At 42.2% G+C, this 22,173-nt stretch overlaps 1 protein-coding gene across 1 annotated transcript in view; it reads right to left on the bottom strand.

Annotated features, from left to right (window-relative positions):
• The window catches only part of LOC104122612 (microsomal triglyceride transfer protein), a 28,347-nt gene extending 9,587 nt beyond the window's left edge, over positions 1-18,760 (bottom strand). Inside the window, exons 1-11 of the mRNA XM_009634766.2 lie at positions 18,700-18,760; positions 13,686-13,873; positions 12,968-13,111; positions 9,884-9,991; positions 9,014-9,130; positions 7,658-7,797; positions 6,653-6,803; positions 3,107-3,264; positions 2,055-2,223; positions 1,367-1,474; positions 168-380 (exon numbers count right to left, since the gene is read on the bottom strand). Of these exons, the coding sequence (XP_009633061.1) occupies positions 168-380; positions 1,367-1,474; positions 2,055-2,223; positions 3,107-3,264; positions 6,653-6,803; positions 7,658-7,797; positions 9,014-9,130; positions 9,884-9,991; positions 12,968-13,111; positions 13,686-13,873; positions 18,700-18,760 (1,557 nt within the window). The remainder of the gene's footprint in view (positions 1-167; positions 381-1,366; positions 1,475-2,054; positions 2,224-3,106; positions 3,265-6,652; positions 6,804-7,657; positions 7,798-9,013; positions 9,131-9,883; positions 9,992-12,967; positions 13,112-13,685; positions 13,874-18,699) is intronic.
• Positions 18,761-22,173: the final 3,413 nt, after the last annotated feature.

The following is a 22,173-nucleotide window of genomic DNA, read 5'->3' on the forward strand; positions in this document are numbered from 1 at the left end:
AATGTACAGAGTTTTCTGTCTGGAACTGAAGTGTATATAATAATTTCCTGGAGATAAAAATACCATACTTTAAAAAGAGTGGGACTGACAAATGAGCTCTGTTCATTTATACTTTATGTTTAATACAGTCTCTTGCACTCCTTTTCTTGGACAGTATATTTTCTTACCTCTTTGGTGAGAAAAGAAGGATCATATCTCTGCAAGGCAGTGGCAGCAACATTGCTGATGGGTCCTTCTTCTGACTCGGCGTACTTCAGAAGCAGTGGAATTGCTTCGGGAAGAAGTGCGTTCTTCAGTGCCAGCAGGTACATCCTCACATTATCATCTTTCTTAGCCTTCTCCAGTCTACTTAGAATCAGCCTTTTGGCTTCCACAACAGCCTAAAGAAAATCAACAGCATGTTTAAGTGGTGATCATAAACCCACCTTTTTCCCTCACAGAAGTAGGAGGGGCAGGGCTGGGTTCTAGCATGTTTTTGTTTCAAAGCATCAGTGCAAAGGGTTAGCAAAGGCGTCATTTGTAAACTGTGTGTCAATGGTTTCCTTCAAGCATAACCAAAGTGGCTATAGCCACAGTGACACCTGGTCCATAGATTTATCATTTGCTACCTGCTTCTGCCCTGATTCAGGGACTTCATAGGTCTCACTGTGGGGCCAACATGTCCCCACAAAAAAAGACAAGGGAAGTGTTCTTTAGTGCTTCATAATATAATGTTACAAGAGTGCTTGGCAACTAACAGGGGAAGGAAAAAGGGATTCCTAAGGGCCATTCAGGTGCTCTGTGTCTTTTCAGCAGTGTGCTGCAATCCTGAACAGCACAGATCCAGCAGACTGCAGTGCCTCGTCTGATCATCCTCATCCTCTATCACCAGCACCTACTCAGTCCATGGGCAAGGTGATAGCCTTCCTCCTGGGTTGTTCTGTGCATGTCTGGGGCAGAGTTGAGTACTTGAACCAATGAATTTTACTCACAGAGCTGAAATAACCTAAGGTGGTTACAGATATTAAATAGATCCTGAGTTCGCCAGTGTTTCTCTGAGGACCTGCAAAGCTTTTGGACAATTGAGCAAAAGTACTGCTTCTGCTGACAGATTAGGCAGCAATAAAAAGTTCTGTCAAACAAGGGCAAACTGGGAGAAATCCACAGAAATGGGAAGAGACCAGATTAAAACCTAAAGCTGACAAAGTAGAAATCATTGTTAAAAAAAAAAAATCCTCTCTTTATCAAACATAGGAATTTATGGGCTTATTTTAAAATGGGGGAATACGCTTCCCATGTCTCTCATGCTCTCCCAGTAACATCAGCAGGGATCATTCACCCGTGCTGCAGACCAGATTTTGGCCAGCAGCGAACAGCAGATACTCACTGGAAGCTTGCAGCCTTCTCTGTCACGCAGCTTTCTGATGAGCGCTCCCATGACAATGACAAGAGTTTCTCTGATTTCTTCCTTTGCGATATCACCCTTGAACTTAGCCTGTTATACAAAAGCAATGCTGTTAGTCTCTCTGTCTAAATATGATGAACCACAGTCTGTAGTGGGCTGAATACCCTCCCTCATTTCCTGTGAACATTAGTGCAATGCAAAGGCAGTGATGACCACAACGGCCTGGGCTCAGGCTAAGCAGAGCACTGCTCTATCATTACATATAATAACTGATTGCCATTTTCTCCCTGAGTTACATTCAGTGTCTCAAATAGTAGAATAATTTTGAAGCTATGTTAAAAAAAAAAAAAGGATTATTGAATCATTACAGGACTTTGATAAGGCAACAATCAAACAACCCTCAAATTGTTTTGCTAACATTCAGACTTGTTTGTTTTCCAAGTAGTAGATGATATTGATAACATTTGACAAAGTAAATAGTCTTTCAGTCTGGATCTATGAATTATTGTTTGCAGGCTATATGCTACTGGCACACTCAAAGGGAACCCTGGAAGGGATAAAGAAAAGGAAACTGGAAACAGCAACGGTCGTTTCTTCTTTCCTTCCCCTTTGACAGGGATGAGGCTCAGGAGTATTAACTCTGTTGTATTTGTTTGGTCCTTTGACTTACAGTTAAAGTTTTCAGGAGCATTTCACTGGGGTGAGAAGCAAATCCACAGGCATACAGGAATCGCTCCTGCAGGGTAGCAGTGTTTGCATCCTTAAAGTCAATAAACTCCAGTATAGCCTCCAGTGATGCTGGGGTCTGAGCGGAGGTTACGGCATCCACTACCTGCGGACTACAAAGAAGTGCAAATGAACATACTGTTGTAATGGGCTATAAAATACTGAAAATACTTTGCTGCATATAGAAAGAAAGAAGCTAATGTGCTGAAAGATTGCTTCTCTGCAGGTAAGAAACAGAATTTTTTACTCTTATTGGAAAAAACTGTGTCCCTGAATTCTTCTGCCGCAAAATGGTAGATGAACTCCAGAAATTAGTCATACCCATGGATAATAAAATTTGAATTTATGCAAATATAGGATCAAAAAAGTATTAAAAACCAGAACTATCCAGAGTGTCCTAAAGTTTACAGGACAAGGTTGTAAATGGAAAAAGGTGTTTTATTTCTACATACACAATGGCAACTAGAGAACAGGCTTCTACTGCTACCTGAGTTACTCTCAGGTTTATCTCTGTTGTTAACAACTGCTATAATTTGTTTGAAACATCTTGACTGTATGGTGGGACTTGGAAATGCTTTCCAACTCCGAAGTCTAGGTGCATATGCTGTTCATGCCCAAACTCTAATATTAGGACAATATCCAGGGATGAACCATCCCCTTCTTTGCTGTATTTCCATTTGAAGGAAAATGGGCCAGTCAAGAACAAGTTACAGAGTGTTTCAAAACAAGCAAGTGGGATGAGAACCTTTGGGCAAGCTGCAAAGCACGTTTGCCTTGCATTGTAGATACAATCTTGGTGGTTGAACAGTGTGCTGCAAATATATTGTACTACAAAACCAAACACAGCTTCAAAAAAAAAATCTGTTTCCCGTAGATAATACTGAATACTGGTTTTGCATTGCTAGGACAACACAACTGAATCTGTTTGCACGCAATTTGCCCTTCTGCAGTTTTAAGTAACTTGAACCTTTTGAAAGCTTGTTCATGATGACTTACAGAAGTTCTTTATTTTCACTTCTAATAATCTGTAGTATCTCCTCTTTTGTAGCTTTTCTAATGTTCTGAATGAAGGACAAAAAGCTTCTTGCTGCTTCAGCTTTGGAAAGTTTTTCAGGATACATGTGTTCTCTGATGCTCTGCCAGTGTTCAGAAAGCTGTAAAATAATTCACATTATGTCAGATCTCTCAGATTGTGGTTCCAGTTCTCAAAATCAGACTTACTAAATGCAGATATGCAGGCCATTTATTGCTCAAATTAGCTGAAATCCAATAGATTGATGATTCTTTAGCTAAGTATTATTTAATTTATGCTATCCCAGCACAAATATTTTTGAAACCTTTCTATAGCTGTCTCTCTTCCAGCACTTTAGTATTTTCCTAATAATATACATTGCCTTAAATGCAACCTGTTTTGGAACAAAACATCATTATTTAGACTGTAATTGGAGTAAGGTGAATTCCCTCTCTTGCAAATTTACCGCACTTTCTGTGAATGCAGTGTTTGCCATCTGTTCTCATTTTCTCCCAAGTAATTTTTTTTTAAATGGAATATGCATAATCTCCAGTTTACAAGTTAATACTATTTTCTTATAAGATGGTAATTTTATAAGTGGTTTGTGTGGAACGATAGTAAATGTCCTGTAAGTAATCCCCATTTTTTATTCATAAACCTGCATAAGATGGGGAAGGTTTTGTTGTTATTTTACAAAATTATAGGTAAGATGATATTAGAACAGGTATCGGCTTCTTCATGTGTTGTTGCTGTATTTATTCCACACACCACATTTTTGACCTGAGTGAGCCAACATGGTACCAAAGCACCCATATCTGTCCTTCGAGATACACTCCCATAAGAAACGGGTGCAGGTATTTTGACCTTTCCTCTCTCACTTGCCTTTGCCTCTGTTATCTCAAATTATCGAGAACATTCCTTGGTGAAAACTCAGCTGTTCTTTGCAGCAGCATTTACTGCAGTTTTCCTGAGTGGGAAATAACACTAGCACCCATCTGACCTTCACTAAAACACTTCCCCTCTTCGTGGGTTTTGTATTAGGCAATAACACTTGAACCTGCTGGCAAATAGAAGTGTCATCCAGCAGTACAGAGTGCAACTTCCATCAACTGTAACAAACAATAATTAGGCAACAATGATTGAGACATAGGATATTTCCTGGGGATTAATGACCAGCTGGGAGGAGCTCATGTTCTGAGGCACAGATGGGTCTGTTAACCTCAACTGGTGATTAGTGCTTAGCACCAAGGTCAGTACGGCTATTATAAGCTGAATTGGATAAACATATGGGGCACTTTCTATTCCCCTTGTTGAAGTTGCACCATAGCCTGGCAAAAAATCTCTAACTTCATTAATCCTGTATTTTCTCCTGTGCAGAGCCCAGCTGCGTGGGCTGCTCTTAGTCAGCTTAGCCCATACCCTAGAGACAAGCAAGGTGGGAGATGTGAGCTGGAGCCATCTCAAGCAAAAGAGAGTGGAGACCAAGTCTTCCTCTTTGGAGGGCATGCTTTAACCATTCAGCTGCTGCAAGGAGCAGCTGCCATCTCCTGCAGTGACCATGACTTTAAAAAACAGCATTCAGAGTTGACTTTTGCGAGGGGCCTCGTTCTCCTGATGTGAATGTCAGGCAGTTTGGGTTGAGTACCTCAAGGGTTGAGGTGCAGATGCACGCACTTCCACATGGCAACTCAGCCAAGCTCAGACACGAGTCTCTGTCTCTCTGACAGAAAGCTCAGACCAGAGGTCCTGTGGGCATTCCAGGAAAATTCAAGCCAAACCAAGAGGTCCTAAACTGAGCAGGAGTTGGTTTTGAATGTCAGTGCCTGACAGCTGCTTTACCAACCTACAGAAGCTGGCTGCACAAAACAGAACAAAACCACCTCAATTTCAGAAGGGGCAACCTGTAGGAACCATGACCATAAAAAAAAAGTACCAACTATGAGCTCTTCTGAATAAAGCATGCTTTATGATTTCTAAACACAGAAATCTAGGCCTAAATTTAAAGGTAAATGTTGGCCATAACCTCACAGAAGTTAGTGCTGCCATCTGTGAAGTGGGGATAGTAATGGTTATTTTACCAAATTCATAAAGATAGAGATAAGACCTGTTATGATTTAAAAAGGGTTTTGAAAACGTAAAACTTCATACCATGTCAGCATGGCATTAATGTATACTATGATATATAAGTACCAAATGTTATGTTGCTGCTTTGGATACAGTGTTCTGTTTATAGACCCCATCTTTTCATAGCAGTTACTGTAAAATACAGTGAGAAAGCAGGACTTCATTCTCATCATGCCATTAGGTTTATAATGACATAGCTCAGTCCCCAGGCAGTGCTCTGGAATTATATCCTATGTTTGTTATATTGGTCTGGAAATTATCTCTATAACTATTATGACAAACTCGGTTCCAAGTCACAAATTGGTCAGCACAAATCCCAATGGGCACAGTCAGGGAAAAAGCACCTGTCCCTGCTCTGTTTAAGATCCCTGGATGTTCCCTGCTCAGAACTGCTCCAGCACGCATGCAGCATCATTACTATTTCATTTCCCCAACCATATTTTTTTATCTTCTCTGCAGCTCAACAAGCATTAGGCAAGATAAAATATTACAGTGCAATGCTACTTCCAAATAACTAGCACAAGTTCCAAAATAGTAAGGTATTTGTGCCCATAAGGAGTGTCTCTGGAGGACTAACATTATGTGTGCTGAATAGAAACCTCATCTTGCTTATTAAAAACTGACAGACAATAATAATCTTTAAATTAATGTTCCCATCCACTGCTAAATTCATTCCACAATGGCAATAGCATTAAAACTGTTTGCTAACAATCACTGTAGCAATATATATGAGTTTGTGACTAATTGCATCAGTAAAACAAAAGATGATGCATTTACAGTAAGAAGCTCTTAGTAGTCTTTAGATGTCTTAAATATAAAAAACCAAGATAACTTTTTTCCAGGGGAAAAATGAGAACAGTATTGGACTTGCCAAGAATACTAAAGCCCCATTTTTTACTTATAAAATACCTAAAAAGTCTTTTAAATAATAGATTTCCTTCAGGGTCAGGCAGTAAGAAGAGGTTAGATATATTACCAACAAATGTTTAGTCTGCCTGAGGAATAATTTCTAGGAGCAGTTCAGCTCGTGCATGACATAACTGTTTACAAACGCTGGCCAACCATCTTAAAAGTCATTTCCCACTCCACTACCCAGAGGAAATAAGCTCCTGCCAAATCAAGGTTGGCAAAGATGAGATAAAATGAAAGGGTTTTCTAGTGGTCTTGAGAAATATTGCTCTCAATCTTTGAAAGAGAGCAAAAAGGTTGGTAGTTTTAGAGGCAGATCTTAAAACACCCTTGTGTGGTGGAGCACCATTGCATCACTACTGTGCTCCCCACTCCGGGGCGTATTTTATATCGCTACATTAGACCTCTCCTAGTGGGCTGCTTGGACAGAAACCTCTTTCACACTTTTTCTGCTAAGCTAACCAATCTGACGTCCATCGAGCCTGCTGCTTACTTACTGAAGGACACTTTTTGCATTCAGATATGACTGGCTCTGCTACTAACGGCACAGCAACGTAACTGGAGTCCAAGGTCTTGATAATACCGGTGACTTGCTTCCCAGCGATTAGTCCAGGGCCAGCTTGTACTGACTTCAGTTCCAGCTTCTGCCTGTGCATCCATACAGTGAAGACAACGTTAGAGCTCAATCGTTAGATCAGAAATGCAGAAATCACAGGAAGAGGAAACAAAAAACTCCCCAAACCAAAAATATAGAACACAGACTTACTGAATTCTCATTTTTAAATGTTCAGAACATGGCACGTCTATGGCTTTTTTTAAGGTAACAGAAGTATCTGATACTAGCAGAATTAATGCTAGAGGTATGTGGCATAAAATACCTAAATAAGAGAGTTTCTAAAGTATGGATTTATAGCACACAGTAAACAACCCTCAGTAACCATATACATTGGGAAATGATTCATATATTTGTTCATAAGAAGATCTGGAAAGGGAGATTTTTGAATGTACATTTTTTAATATCATAATACTAAGGAGATGCCTCAATTATTTATCTCATATGAGTATCTCCAGACTTGCAGTGTTTTGGAGTCTGGAGTCTAACACAGATCTAGGTTTCACTGTTGTTTCCTTTCTACGCAGCAGATTTTTTCTATACTTCTGAACTTTCACATACTAGAAATGGAGATCCATTTGAGGTATTTCTTAAGAAATGAGAGGACACAGAAATGGAACACCTACAGAAGTAATGTGTTGCTTAAAATGGTTTGGCTAATTCCAGCTGTTTCCATTTAATTTCTTATGAATGTCATTATTTATTATTTGCAGTATGGTAAAGCCCTTGATCAAAGTTGGACTAGGTACCATACAGGTACAAAAGAGACCTAAATCCTTACCTTGAGAGTTTAGAGCCCTAGACCTTGATGCTATAAGACATACACATATAACCTGACTGGAACCACTAGTCCTGCTGCTATTGACGACAGTCAAATTGCCCAACTTACTTGGAAACTATTTTGGCACCTGTTTTTCGTCGGGAATTCAGAAGCAAACCGTAGTTTTCCTCTGCCTTAATCGATTTAATGAAACCATCTTCCAGCACATAAATTGTGGCAGATGTGGCTTTTGTACTGACATCTAAAATCTGAAAATAATTAAAAAATAGACCAGAAAAAGGGCTGATCAATAAACAACAGAATAGGAAAAGAGGTCACAGTTCCACATCGGGACAAAGCTCACAATGAAATAAATAGAGACAAATGAGGAAGGTACATGTGGGTTGACAACATCTCAAGCTAAGCCTACAAACCAGGATCTTCCAGGTTCTCAAAATTCCTTCTGCAACAAGTTGCTGACTTCTGAACCATGTGTTTCAAATTCAATACATGCCAGAAAAAAAAGAGCAGGGAGGATGGGACAAAGTTATGAGCCCGCTGTAACTGAGAAAATGCCCGGTACTACATTTAGTTAAAAATACACTTTAAATAAGATGAGAAGCTTTTCCAGGGAAATGTTTTGTAAATAAGATTGTCCTGTTCACTCCTGGGAAGCAAAACCAATCACCTTGCTTGATCTGTTTGTAAACAAGATTAAGTCTTTGTGGCAAGTGTGAAAATCAGGAACTCGGTCGTAGTGTGTTCAGGCAGTTTATTAACAGAGCACCTTTGTACTGCTCTGAGCTGAGAAAGGTCAGTTTCAGACGCAGAGAATCCAGTGACTTCAGCACATGTCCAGCCTGCACTCAGCAGTAACCACTTAGCAAGGCGTTTTACTAGTAGTGAGGGACCGCTAAGGGCTTCAGTTACCTGTGCAGTGCATCTTCTACATTACACCTGTGCATTAGGGAAGCCTTTGACCTTCCAGGCAAGCCTGGAATGGACTGGGCTCCATTCAGGAGTCAGCATCTTGCGCAGCATTTATGGTCTATACTAAATGTTGTGACTTAGCAGCTGGGAAAAAGGTTACAATTTTCACTATGACTGTGCCTGAATATAGCATTTTCCTCCAAAGAAAAAGAAGCCTCATGTTAATTAAAAATTCAGTACAGCCAGGACAGAAGTGCTGTAAATCTGCATAGAAACTAAAACATATTATGGATGCGATTCAAAAACGATGAGAATTGATGTGCTGCACTTAGTATCAGCTGAGCCAATGTGGTTTGCACAAGAGGAGAATCCATTCCCTGTTTTCCCCATGGGTACTACATATGAAATCTCTACTAGTGTACTACACTACAAAATGTACATGTAGAAACTGCTTTCTGTAATGCAAGAAAGGATTTTTGAGAAAATGAGAAATGGCTATTAACGATGTACTTTTAAATAGGCAGAACAGATTTTATTTTGTTAAAGAAATCATACCTGGCTGTGGCTGGTAAATCCTTGTTTTTCTATTTCACAGGAGTCCAGGGCTTTTATTTTAGTCACTTGATCTTGCCGCACATGGTAAGTAGTATTGCATTTGCCAGATATGTCCACCTTGAAAAAAAGAGTTAGATTAGGACAATTGCTTGAATTTATCTTTGGGACCCTGGAATTCCATCGAAAGGTAAACCGTTTTCTTCACTGTTGGAATCTTTTACATGAGATGCTGCACTGTTTGTGTTTATTTATCAGTTTTGAAGGTATCAGTATTTCTAACTACCTGCTTTGGATAGGCAGGGGTAGTTTTTATTAGATGGCTATGAAGAAAAGTAACAATGTTGGTTTAAACAAAAAAGTTGGGAAACACCTGGCAGTTGGCACTATACTTATTTGAGTTAAATTCCAGCTTTGCTCATATGAACAGATGTAAAAATTTAACAATGTAATGCAGGTTAAATGGATGCAGCTAAATCATTACTAACTTTGTGTGGATACTCTGTTTGATTTAAAATGGCCTAATCCATTGAATTGAGCTTAGGAATCAACTGACTTTAAACATCAGTATAATCTTTTTCATAGTGACCTGGTTTAAGTTGGTATATTACCAAATTCTGCTAAATTAGAAAGAGCATTTTAAATCAAATGTATTTCCTCAATTCTTTATGTTAATTGCAGCAACTTGACTTGTGTCACCAAATATTCAGAAGGCTATGTTTACGTTCCCAACCCCAAATGTGATCGCAGGGCTGATTCCTGTCTCACTTCATTCCTTCTGAAGTCAGCGGGAGCCCCAGGTCTACCTTTCAGGGCAGACCAGACTCTGCCTGTTTCTCTGATGATGATTAGATTGCCAGTAGAGCACCATACCTCACGGGCAGCACCAGAGTGCAGCTGTAGCTGGAAAAGGCTAGCCAGACCTCTCTTAATGTTTTGAGTGAAACCAGGTTCATTCTGATACGAGTAGAAGTTTTTGACCTGTAGGAATAAAAAACAAGTATATAACAAATCTGGTTAAGTGAGAAAAGAATACTGAGGATCCCCTCTAGAAAAACTCCCTTTATTTTTTCCTGATTGGGAAGCTGAATATGGACCTGTTGTCCTTATTTAAGCAAACTCCAGAGTCTGCAGGGCCTGCCAATAACGTTTCAGGCTTTAGCTGTACCTAAATACTGTTTCACTGCAGTGGGCATCTTTCCTGCCTGTAAGTTAGAGATAATTTAGAAGAGAAATAGGAAACTACATAATTTCACAAGTCACTCATTTTTCTGCATAATCCTCAGAGAATCCCTCCCCACACTCACATAATATCTGTTGCACTTTAATCACAGGTTATAAAAACCCAGAATGAATCATAGGTAAATCACAGTTAGAATAACTTAAATGACGTGCCAAACACATCACAACCTTTGCACTTCATGGGTCAACTGTTGTGCTCAAGCCCCTCCTCTCTTAACAAGACTTTGCACCTCCACTTTGCATTCAAGGTGCTTTAAAGGTGCACTTTTTCAGGAACTATAAGTACAATCAGCGTGTTATCTTGGGGCAACCCTGGAAAGTGAAATCACTGTGCCAGGGATGAAAGTATCACACCACAGAGAAATCATAAAAGGAGTGTACAGACCCTATTACCTGAGAAAAAGCTCAAGTTTTTAATACTACATCTCAATCTTAGCGTGTGAATTGCTTAATGTACTGGGAGCAGATGCATTTTGACTGTATACTTCTGACACCTCTGTCTTCATTTAGGGATGTGTACAGTTGGGAGCCAGCGCTGTCCTGTTTCTTTTTATGTTGTGCAAAACTGATGACAAGGCTGAGTCTGAAAGTTACTGAGCAGGCCTGATAGCAGCTGCAGTTCAGGAGGCTGAACTGGCGGCCAGGGTATGTGCTCACTGCCTATTTACAGCAGGAGGTAAAGATCCTGCTGGGATAGGGTGTCACAGCCCTCACTCCGCTCTGCAGAAGAGAAAAAGGGAGTGTGACCTTCAGCCTTCCTCCTTTCTCACTGCCCCTCTGCCCATGTCCCACCTGCCCACTTCCTTGAAGAGCGAGGCTCTTGGCCTAATGCTCCTGGCCACAAGCAAGGAGAGGCTGAAGCAGCGTGGAGAGGAGGCAGGAGCAGCCGTGGCTCAAGCCTTGCCACACCCTGGCCAGAGCAGTAGGCTGAACACAAGGGGACAAGCAGGCAGCTCCTCAAGGAAAAAGAGGGGGAGATGGATTTACTTGATTCCCACCCTGAGCAAGACTGGGACCCTGAGAGCTACAATTGGACATGGGTGCTCCTGCAGTGGGAATAGTACTTCATTGCTGTCTTGGGGCAAGCTATAAAACCCAGGCACACACCAAGACACACATGCTCATTTTCCCTTCTCTTCTGGTTTTTGGAGACAGTTCCCAGTAGAAGAACAACATGAAAGGCTGTTTCAGTATCAAGCTCATTAACTTGGGACCACTAAAACTGCAGGTGACACTGAAGTAAATAAGCAAGCCAGAAAGGTGGGAAAAGCAGTCACACTGAAGTGTTTGCTAAGAGTTTAAAGTGATTAACACTGTTCCTCATAGACTCGGTATAGCCTCCCTCAGGACAAATTGTATCTCCTTTTCTGCCCTCAGAACTTGGATAAAATCCTGGCCTCACTGAATTTAACAGCATAAATCTTCACAGCAATTGTGCATATATCTACATCTACTCAGGAGGACTACAAGGATGTGGTGAGGTTACGCAGGGAGAAAATTAGAAGGGCCAAAACCCAACTAGAACTTAATCTGGCTACTGCTGTAAAAGACAATAAAAAACATTTCTATAAATACATTAGCAACAAAAGGAGGCTAAGGAGAATGTCCATCCTTTATTGGATGCAGGGAGAAACCTAGTACAAAGGATGAGGAAAAGGCTAAGGTGCTTAATGCCTTCTTTGTTGTCGTTCTCAGGGTACCCAGCCCCCTGAGCTGGAAGACAGGGACAGGGAGCAGAATGAAGCCCCCATCATCCAAGGGGAAGCGGTGTGCCACTGAGGCACACACAAGTCTATGGGGCCAGATGGGATCCACCCGAGGGTACTGAAGGAGCTGGTGGAAGCGCTCACCAAGCCACTTTCCATCCTATATCAGAAATAGTGTGGCCAGCAGGAGCAGGGAAGTGATTGCTCCCTTGTACTTGGTATTGGTGAGGCCACACCTCAAATGCTGTGTTCAGTTTTGGGCCCCTCACTACAAGAAGGGCATTGAGGTGCTCAAGCCTGTCCAGAGAAGGGCAAGGAAGCTGGTGAAGGGTCTGGAGCACAAGTCCTCTGAGGAGCAGCTGAGGAAATGGGGGTTGTTTAGCCTGGAGGAGGCTGAGGGGAGACCTTATCGCTCTCTACAACTGCCTGAAAGGAGGTTGTAGCGAGGTGGGTGTCAGTCTCTTCTCCCAAGATGAGAGGAAACTGCCTCAAGTTGAGACAAGGGGGGATTTCAGTTGGATATTAGGAAAAATATCTTCACCGAAAGGGTCGTCAAGCATTGGAACAGACTACCCGGGGAAGTGGTTGAGTTGCCATCCCTGGAGGTATTTAAAAGACGTGTAGATGTGGTGCTTAGGGACCCGGTTTAGTGGTGGCCTTGGCAGTGCTAGGTTAACGGTTGGACTTGATGATCTTAAAAGTCTTTTCCAACCCAAACCATTCTATGATTCTATGATTCTATGTGCACCCATATATTTGTGTCCAATCTGCTGTTTAGTTCCATACTGTATGGTGTTCTCAGTGCACAAGAGGACTGGGCTGGAAGGGCTCCTTGTACAGGTAAATTATACAGTGTTTTCCAAACTATTGTAGTTTGTACAAAATGATAGGACATGATGGCATATTAATAACACTGAAAGCATGATGAATTGGTAAATTCTCCAGGCCTGTAAGAAAAGATTTGTTTCAGGTTTCCTCAGGGTTTGAATTTTAAAAGACAGGATCTTACTTTTCCACGGACTAGCTCAAGAACTATGGGCCTCTGTAAAGCTTCCAGATATTCTTTCCTGATGATCTTCTCTGTGCTTTTTCCTTTGAAGATGTTCTTAGCAGCTGGACGTTCATTCACATTTTCAACTTGAACATCTCTTATCTAGCAAAGTAAAAGCAGAGAAAATTCATGTAGAGAGCAGTCTGGCATTGGCCTGGGGTAGGTTGGATTAAACTAAATCACCTTTCTTATTTCTTAATTTTTGGTTTTGATCATTAATTTTCCATTATTACAGTGTCTTTGTTTTCAAAAGAAACCAGCATTCACCACTGGGGAAATAAGTGACAGAAAAACTCACCATAAAGCTAAGTACCAAACCCAGTTTGTATTTAGCAAATGTCATGATTTGCAGCTAGAACCGAGGACTTCAGACAACCTATTGATCCTCAGGTAGGTGTTTGCACACCAGTTGTTTGAAATTAAAGAAGCTGTACAAAGCAATTTCAAAATATAGAAGATATTCTGAAGTTCTGGTTTATGATGTTAGATACGTTCTTGTGTCATCTTATTCTACAGGACTCAGCTTATTGAAGCAGCTGGTTTTAGCTGATGAGACTAGAGAAGAATAAAAGATTTAGCTCATCATCTGAAAATGAGCTCTTCAAGCTTAGATTAGCAGTTAGATAAATGCAGAAAAGATTGGACATGTTTTAAATTGTCTGATGGCATTATTTACCGTAACTTTGATCAGCTGGTCATCATCATTTTCAGGATTTCTCCATAAGAGGTTGACATCCACACCAGAAGAAATCCGGTAACCTGCACTTTTCTGCAGTGATGATTTCACCTGATCAACATACACTTCAGCTGAGTAAGTAAATTTATATAGCTTGTCATTATTTAAGCTTGGTCCAGTAGTGTGCCCTGTTTGGAAAGCAAAACCAAAGTATTTTAGAATTGACTAACTCACATAATCTGTCATTTTCTCTAAAAAACACCTTTAGTAAAATTAAAAATATGATCTCCAACAGAAGATTTATGGGACTGATCCTGGTACCCTTGATTACAGAGGCTGTCCCACTGGAGCAGATGGGGTTTTTTTGTGATTAAGTTGACACTAATCTCATGTATTTAAGATAAGAAAGTCCACAAAATCCTTGTTCTAGCTCTATAGTTAAATAAATAAAAGGAAGTCATATTCTTTACTTAGGATCTGTTAGCATTAGAAATTAATCAAAATTATTCACAACTCAAAATACTGTAATTAATCATGCAATTTGTGTGCTTAGCAATTTGAAGTGCACTGATGTAATTTGTTGGAGCCAACAGAAATTGTTCTCTGCATCTCTTGCACATTTATTGGGTATCTTTCCATTGAGAACCTTGCCCAGGAGTGACACAAATGTAACGAAGACACTGAGAAAATATTTTTTAGATTAAATAATTAAGCCTTTGTTCTTTAAACTAAATAATTGTCCCCATAGTTATGCCTCTGCTGTTGATGTTTTTTAAGGGATATAAAAACCAAATTCTAGAAAAAATGCAACTTGCATGCCCAATATATGGTGCCATTTCCATTTGCATTAACAACTCAGATATACTGTTCCTTAGGGATTCAGTTGCACTCTTGTTAGTGTAGATGAAATCTGTAGTATATAAATGACTTTTATTTTGCCTTTATGAAACTACTTATTGCAACATCCTTTCCTGTCTTCTTTTTCTCTTCTCTCATCCACAGCCATGTGGGGAAAGTGTGGCACCAGTGTCCCAACTCTCTACCCAGCCTCAGGCACTAGAATTAAGACAGTGCCCCTAAAATCCATGGCTAAGGAAAAACAATTTCTTCTTGAACAGCCTTTAAGTATTTTGCCATGAAGGGTGTATATGTAATATCCCTTTTCACTGCTTTCAAGGGCTTCCCTCCTCTGGTGTGGATGGCTACAAAGGTCTCTTCCACACAAGAAAAACTGATGAAGTCAGTTTGTAGAGGGAAGGGAAGGGAGGAGAAGCTGGCGGTACACAAAGTGCTGTTACATCTGCAAAGTAAATACGCATACAGTGACCTTAGGTGCTATCTGTAAGCAGCACGGCACTAGCCTCTTGGACCTGAATGCTGCATCACTGAATCCATTGGGAATTTCTTCATGGAGTTCAGGAGGTGCAGAGCAAAACCAAAACTTCACAAAAGAGTTAATTTAAGAAAAGCAAAGTGCTGTTCTCAGGGAGATGCATCTCAGCCTTATGACAAGTGCAGGGGAAAAAAAAAAAAAGAAGAAAAATCTATCAAAACATCTCAGACAAATTCTTAAGCATGCTGTAATGTAATCAGTGTGTTCTAAGTCCCTTGCAGAGAATCAGCAGGCTATCTTGATTTATGTCATGTCCCTCCGTGTTTCATTTGACTCTGCTAAATATATTTCAAACCACTGCATTGGTAAAAAGGAAACCAAAGTCTTTTCTTATTTCACTCTCAGATTTTAAATGCCAACTATGTAGGTGCACAGTGTAGTTCCAACACAGCTGTATGCTGGAGTGCTCAGAGAGTCCAACCCCCCCTTTTTTTCAAGTTTTGCTTGCTTCCTTCCCCTGTTCACTCAGATGTCATTGCAGTAGGTTAAGGTCAGCTTCAGAGAACCTTTCCCAGAGGAAAAACAGCAACCCCACCAAGTTTGGCCTGCAACTTGCGTAAATTGGCAAACCTACACAGAACTAAACTGACTTATGCTTTACACCAGCTGGAGATGTGGCGCAGCAAGTTTGGTAATCCCAGGGGGAGCAGCCTGTTTGCATGTAAGAGCTCAAAGCTGTGACTGTTGACTTGTTTGCAGGAAGGCTGAAGCATGAATGTTGGCACGATGGGGCTCTTCTGGTTTTGCATGTCTTGTGTGTCTGCTTCAAAACAAAGCCACCAAGAGGTATACAACCCTTCCTTCAGGTTTACTGTGAATTTCCTAGCCGGTTCCCCAACTCTCCTCACTTTGAAGCTACGTTGCCCTTGAGAGCAGAGGGCGCTCAGTGCCTGCCCAGAGATGGCTGTGCCTTTCAGGGGCACCCCTGGTTCCTTGCAGCACCTCGGAGCTGGTTGCTTCCTGGTTCGAAATGTCCTTCATTTGCAGCAGAAATGACAGTGCTAATGATTTAGTATCGGCTGAGATTTTATGAATGCTACCCACTAGGTTCTAAACGCAGAAGGTGACACAGTCCCACCTAAAGATAAAAGGTGGGGGAAAAGCACATCCAAGAAAAATTATCTGGGTGCTGAGAGACATATGTCATCTTAGTTAAGGTGGATGCTTGTGGTTTTGCTGCCTCTCTCTTTTCAGTTAAAAGCACCTTTCGCCTATCCTTTTCCCACAGCTCAACCCATAGATTAATTTTTCCTTTTGCAACAGTTCCTTCCCTCTTCCTCTCTTTCAGCATTTGTTTGTCCCAAGTACGAAAGAGCTGTTCCCTCCTGAAGGAAATAGATGAGCAAATGACCCAGCAGCTTCTTGCAAGTGTCATGGAAGAGATGAGTAATAGCAAAGTATTTCTGGGAGCTAGAAGAATATCAGGTTCTGAAAGCTTTCACCATTTCATATGTGGAAAACACTGCAGGAGCCAGGGCAGAAGATGCCTTTAATCACAAGACTGGTATCACTGGTGGAAAAGGGTGAGCCAGTGGTGGATTGTGATAAGAGAAGCAGCAGGAGCGAGGCAATATTGAAGGCAGTCCCAAGGAGTTAGCACTTACCCACTGGAAATGGGGAAGCCAAGAGAGGCAATTGGATAGAGTGGTCAGTTTGAGAGGCAAGGGGGGTGTTGGTGGCCGAGGGACAGAGACACAGTGTCACTGCCCAGAACCAGTATTCAAAACAGCATAACTCAATTTTCGTGCCATCTTTCATGAAGAAAACACCAGTACTATTTAAAAAGGAGTATTCCTACACCTTTCTGTTAGAAACTTTTCTTAAAAAGAAAATAACCCTGCCTTTAGAAGCTCTTTCTTTTGTATTCAGCACAGCACTGGGATCCTTGCTGCCCATATACCCATCGCCATTTCAGCTGATGGCAAATCTCCCACTGACTGAGAAGGGAGGAGAGATGGACATAAAGACTGCAATCGGCCATGCTCTCTTGGGGTCAGAAGTGCCTGCTTTCAAGGTGGAGTGCATAACACATAGTTTGACTAGTAATGTTAAGTGTCTGTCAGTAAGGGTAACATGCCAAGTCTATAATTAAATCATGATACTGTATAATACAGAAGGTTACACTGCATGAGTAGAGACAGCTGTCAAGTCCTGCGCCTTTTATTAATACATATGGCATGCACAGCATGTCTGTCTCTAACTACTTGCTGGCTCAACCTTCATAAATTATATTTGCCACCTTTTCTGATACTGGATAGCTTTAAAAAGCAAAACCCATCTGCTTCTTTGAAAACATTTTTCAAGTGGAACCACAGTAGGAAACTTGCATGTGTGCTGATCTAGCTGACTTGGAAGAAAAGAATATTCCTTCAATATTTCCAAAAGGCAGCATGGCCTGGTGGAAAGGTAAAACACTCATCCTAATCTCAGCTCTGTCACTGAGACACTAAGTGGCCTTTGGGCCAGTTATTTAGCTCTCAGTCTCTCTGCACGAGAGAGATGAGACCTGGCAGAGCTGAAGGGAGGACTAATTAATGAGAAAATGCTTGCTCAGTACCCTGGGGATGTAAAGTGACAAGTGAATATTACTTCACCTCAAGAAGGAGCTTTGCTTAATTGATATTAAGGAGAATCTGGGAAGAGCAGACGTCAGAAATGTGGCACGTCGGTATCCAGCCATAAACGTTACTTGGCAGTCTCATGAAATACACTCACGGGTTGAGGAACTGCCTGCAAACTTCTCTGCTTTGTAACTCCTATCGTAACAGAGTACGGAGGTAGGGAGGAAGATTGCTGCTCTGTGCTTACAGAGATACAGTGTCCTGGATCCCCTGCAGGGAGCAGGAGGCAGCACCCATGGGAGCACCTCTACGGTCTTTTTAACAGTTTAACTTAGGATGGTGTGCCCCTCCTGCTCCTCATCATGATGAGAACATCCTCATTAAACTAAAAACTAGGTGTAGGCTCATGTTTTAAGGTTGCTGCCCCTCTAAATTTAATGTCAGGTTGTACATGAAGGGCCACTACTGAAGACGCCTTTCCTTGCTTCATACACTGGCACTGCTGAAGCGGGCAGTCTCCAGGTTTCATACCCTTGACCTTTGTCAGGACACCTGAGTAAAGCCCTGCTCCCAGGGTTTGTGCAGACATCCAGGTTTTCATGAGTTATTGTAGAGCGAGCTCCCCATGAAATTAATGGGATGCTTGTTACTGACTTCAGTGGTAGCTGAGTCAACTGCTCAGAAGCTGAAACCTGGAGAGCCCTGAGCACTTCCTGGCTCTGCTCCACCAGAGCACTTCTGTGTGTTTAACTTCTGAGCGCGTGAATAGTCCCTTTCAAGTCTGTGCCCCCACAGCATGTCCTGACTAAGCAAGGTCAAGATCCCCAGTCTCTTGGCTCACACCACTGGCCCTGTGCACCTGAAAACATTGTCTCTTCCATCCCCTCTGCTGACATGAATGCTACAAGCACTTAAACCTTTGTAATTACTAAATGCATTTTGCATTGCTCAAGGACAGACAGGTAAAGATGATCGGTTTTGATGCAAAACAGATCTGCATAGACACACTGGTTACACCTTTGCTGAGACAAAAGCTGAACCGAGCCAAATAGAGACCTACCTTTAACAGAGGCTGAGTAGGTGGAAATGATGCAAAGGAACAGCACGGTAAGAAGAATCATGCTGGACTCCCGCGAGCTCCTGACTGCAGCATGAAGTGTGAGAGCCTCCTAGAAGCGAGCTGCTGAGAGTGGAGCGGCGCTTGCAGAGAGAGCCACCAGGTCGGCCACACTGTTTATCTAGATGTAGTAAAGGTCAGATTCCAAATTCCGCACTCAGGTACTAAGTTCATCAAAGGACTTCCAGTTAATTATTAAGAACTAAGGTAACTGGTGGTTTCTATCCTATTTTATCGATCACCTCAGCTTTAATTTTTGAACACAGAGCCCACAAAGACACATTTCTGAGCGGGGGAGCCCACCTCCAGCCCTGGCAGACCCAGGAGTTCCTGCCACTCCTCCACTGTCTGAACAAGAGGGCATTCAGGTCTGTTGCTGCCAGGGGCCAGATCCTGACTGCAGTCTCCACTGTCTTGTATCAATTCTGTGAGCAACCACAGAGGCAGATGCTTTTTAATGGTCTTCCTGGAAGCAGAAGTACATGGCATTTAACAGTGCCATCCCAAAAAGTGATGTTTGTCACAGAGACTCAGTTCCTGCTATATTGAGTAGTACCAAATAAATTCTTTTTCTTTCAGCAGCCCCAGCCCAATATATCACTTCATTGCAGTGGCAGAGGTTAGAGACAGAAAAGATGAGATAAACCAGCCATTCTGTCCCACCTCAGTGAAGAATACCTGCTCGGCCAGGTCTGGGAGCAGGGCAAACCAAGCCTTCCTTTTCACCCCTATTTTCCCCTTTCCTCATGCTCACTTCACCACCTCCCCTGATAAGCCCCCGGCTGACTAACCCACACACTTCCCTGTTTCCTCTGAGAGTAAATCCCAGGCCATCTCGCACTAAGCCTCATGGCCACGGTGCACTGTAAAGGACCTCCTTGTCCCTTAGGTGACAGTGGGGCACTAGGTCACTCCCCATGTTCCTCAGCACCCCACGGGTGTCACAGCCTGCAAGGGGGTACCCTCTCCCCTGTCATACAAAGCCTCCCTGGCTCTGCGGGGAGGGAGGATCTGGTCCTGCCTGTAGAGGAGGCGCACCCACGAGCCATCACCATGCTCTTCCGCTCCACTTCCAGAGGTTGCTTTAAGAAGACTGTGAGCTACAAACAACCGGACTGAACCAATGCCACCCCAGGCCTGTGTTTAGCTGCTCCCAACAGGCCATTTCTGCCACCAGCTCCTCTGTATTAGTAAGGGATCATAAGGTGAGAACAGCCTTTGCCTTGGGTGGTACAAATGCCGCCTCCTTTGTTGCCTTGTGGCAAAAGAGAAGCCGAGCACTATGGATGTCAAATGTTGCCCAGCAGTTGGAAACAGTAGGTCCACGCCAACATCCCCCACTCATGCTCACCTCCCTGCGCCTTGTGGAATTCCCCCAGAGCTCTTCATGTGTTGCGTGTGCATGCACGTGGGAGGGAGGAGATTAGTAGGAAACCCTGGGACTGCTACTGCTTCTCCCCAGGTTCTTGTGATTTATGCTGCTTCCCCAGCGCAGGCTGTGATGTGCTCCTGAATTCAAGGCTGAGGACTCCAGCTGATTCTTTTGCTGGATTTGGTAAACAAGGACCTTGCCGGCTTCCTGTGCTTTTTTGAAAAAAATAAGGAGACTACCTGTGTGCAAAACCAACTCTGCCTAGAGAGAGACCCAAGATATGGATCCTGCTTTGGGAATGCAACATTCACACTTCACTCACAGGGAGGAGTTGATGTTGCTCTGCAATCTGGAGAAGACTGATTGTCCTCTTCATATGCTCTTGGGACACAGGAAATGTATTTCTTCCTTGAAATAAAGTAATTTAAAATAAGGCCTCTCTTAGACACTAGGATATTGGAGGCCAGATCTGGTTAGTAACCTGCTGAGTTAAATCACTCTGGACACCAATGTAGCAGTGCCAATTACAGAACTAAGGATGTTGCCATCATGTAGAGAAATAATGTACATCTATTTCCAGGTTCATATACATATGTACACCTATAATGCATACTTGGTATATTCTTCAAATGTCTTAAAAACAGGAGGCCTGAGCCTCACCTCAGTTATGCCCAGAGTAAATCAGCAGCCATTTCCTTGAAGTCAAATTACAACCAATGAAGGAATTGTTGTGCCCACCAAAGTCCATTACACGCAGAGACTTCAGGATCAGCCCCTAACGTACGCTTCATGCCATGCTGGCATATGTGCTGGGGTCAAAGTATTACTGTTGCTGCACCATTTCCAGAGTCCAAACTGTAAGTCTCATATCTTTATATGACCTAATAAAACTAATGAGATTTCCTCACATCTTCTGAGGTCAACGAAATGTTTTTGTCTTCTCTCCACAAGCAACAGTGTGAAGATTTTGGTTTTTCAACTCAAAATTTCAGCTATGTGCAACAAAGTACCCAAGTCCATTTTTGCCCTTCAGCTGATTGCCCGCATGCCTCAGCTCCTGCTGTTTCGGTGAATAAGACACACACACCCCATTTCTGCCATGGGGGGCAGGGGGAGGGAGACACACAGCCAAGCCGCTGGCTAAAGGTGAGCTGGGCACGTCACTCGCACCCTGAGCCTCGCCTCAAGAGCACAGCCGTCAGACCTGGCCCACAGAGACTCATGCCTGTGTCCACATGTGAGCCTCCAGGGAGAATCTTTTTTCCTCTCTCCGTACTCTGCCTCTCAACCCGCAGTGCTGTTTGTAAAAAATGCTTCAATATGCAGTTTTAAACTAGGGGGTGCTTTGTTTGTTCTGTTGCTGGGGTGGGGGGGGAACTCGCTGTTTGAATGAGCATCTTGAAAAGTCATGTTATGTCTCTATCAAAATAATGAAATTCAGTGAGATGGCTCTTTCTCAATATTTGCAAGGCTCAGGTCTTCATTTTGCTTTGTCACCACTTGGCAGACTTCAGAAAACACTGCATTACCCTGTACTGGTGTTGGAGGATGTAGGGGTCTGGACTAACAATACTGCTGCTTTGAAAAGTGCCATATGAGAAAAACAGATTTATAAATCAAAACGCGTAAGCAGTCTCTTCGTTCTAAGAAAAAGCCCATCTGAATATCATGTGAATTTGTTAGATGCCTTTTTGCTTTTTTAAAAAAGCAAACAAGCAAATGGGCTTCTATCAGTAACTGATCTGCAGCCTTTTAATGACCAAAGGAAAATGAAGGATTCTTCACAGGGACAGTGGCACATTTGGACCCTTGTGATGCTGGTGTGTAAAGCTAGATATTAATAGCAACATGAGTGAGGTTTTAAATAGATGCTAGCAAAAGCAAATGCAAATCTAGCTATTTTTAAAGTAATGCAGGGAATAGGAATCACAAATGAAATCAAATATTATAGCAAATATTAAATAAGAACAGCAGTTAAAGGTCAGTGTCTTACTATAGTGACACCATACGGTTTTGTGACTTTAACATAGCCGTAGTAAACCTGA

This window comes from Egretta garzetta, unplaced genomic scaffold (assembly GCF_000687185.1).
Source record: "Egretta garzetta isolate BGI_Z169 unplaced genomic scaffold, ASM68718v1 scaffold72, whole genome shotgun sequence".
Classification (NCBI taxonomy): domain Eukaryota; kingdom Metazoa; phylum Chordata; class Aves; order Pelecaniformes; family Ardeidae; genus Egretta; species Egretta garzetta.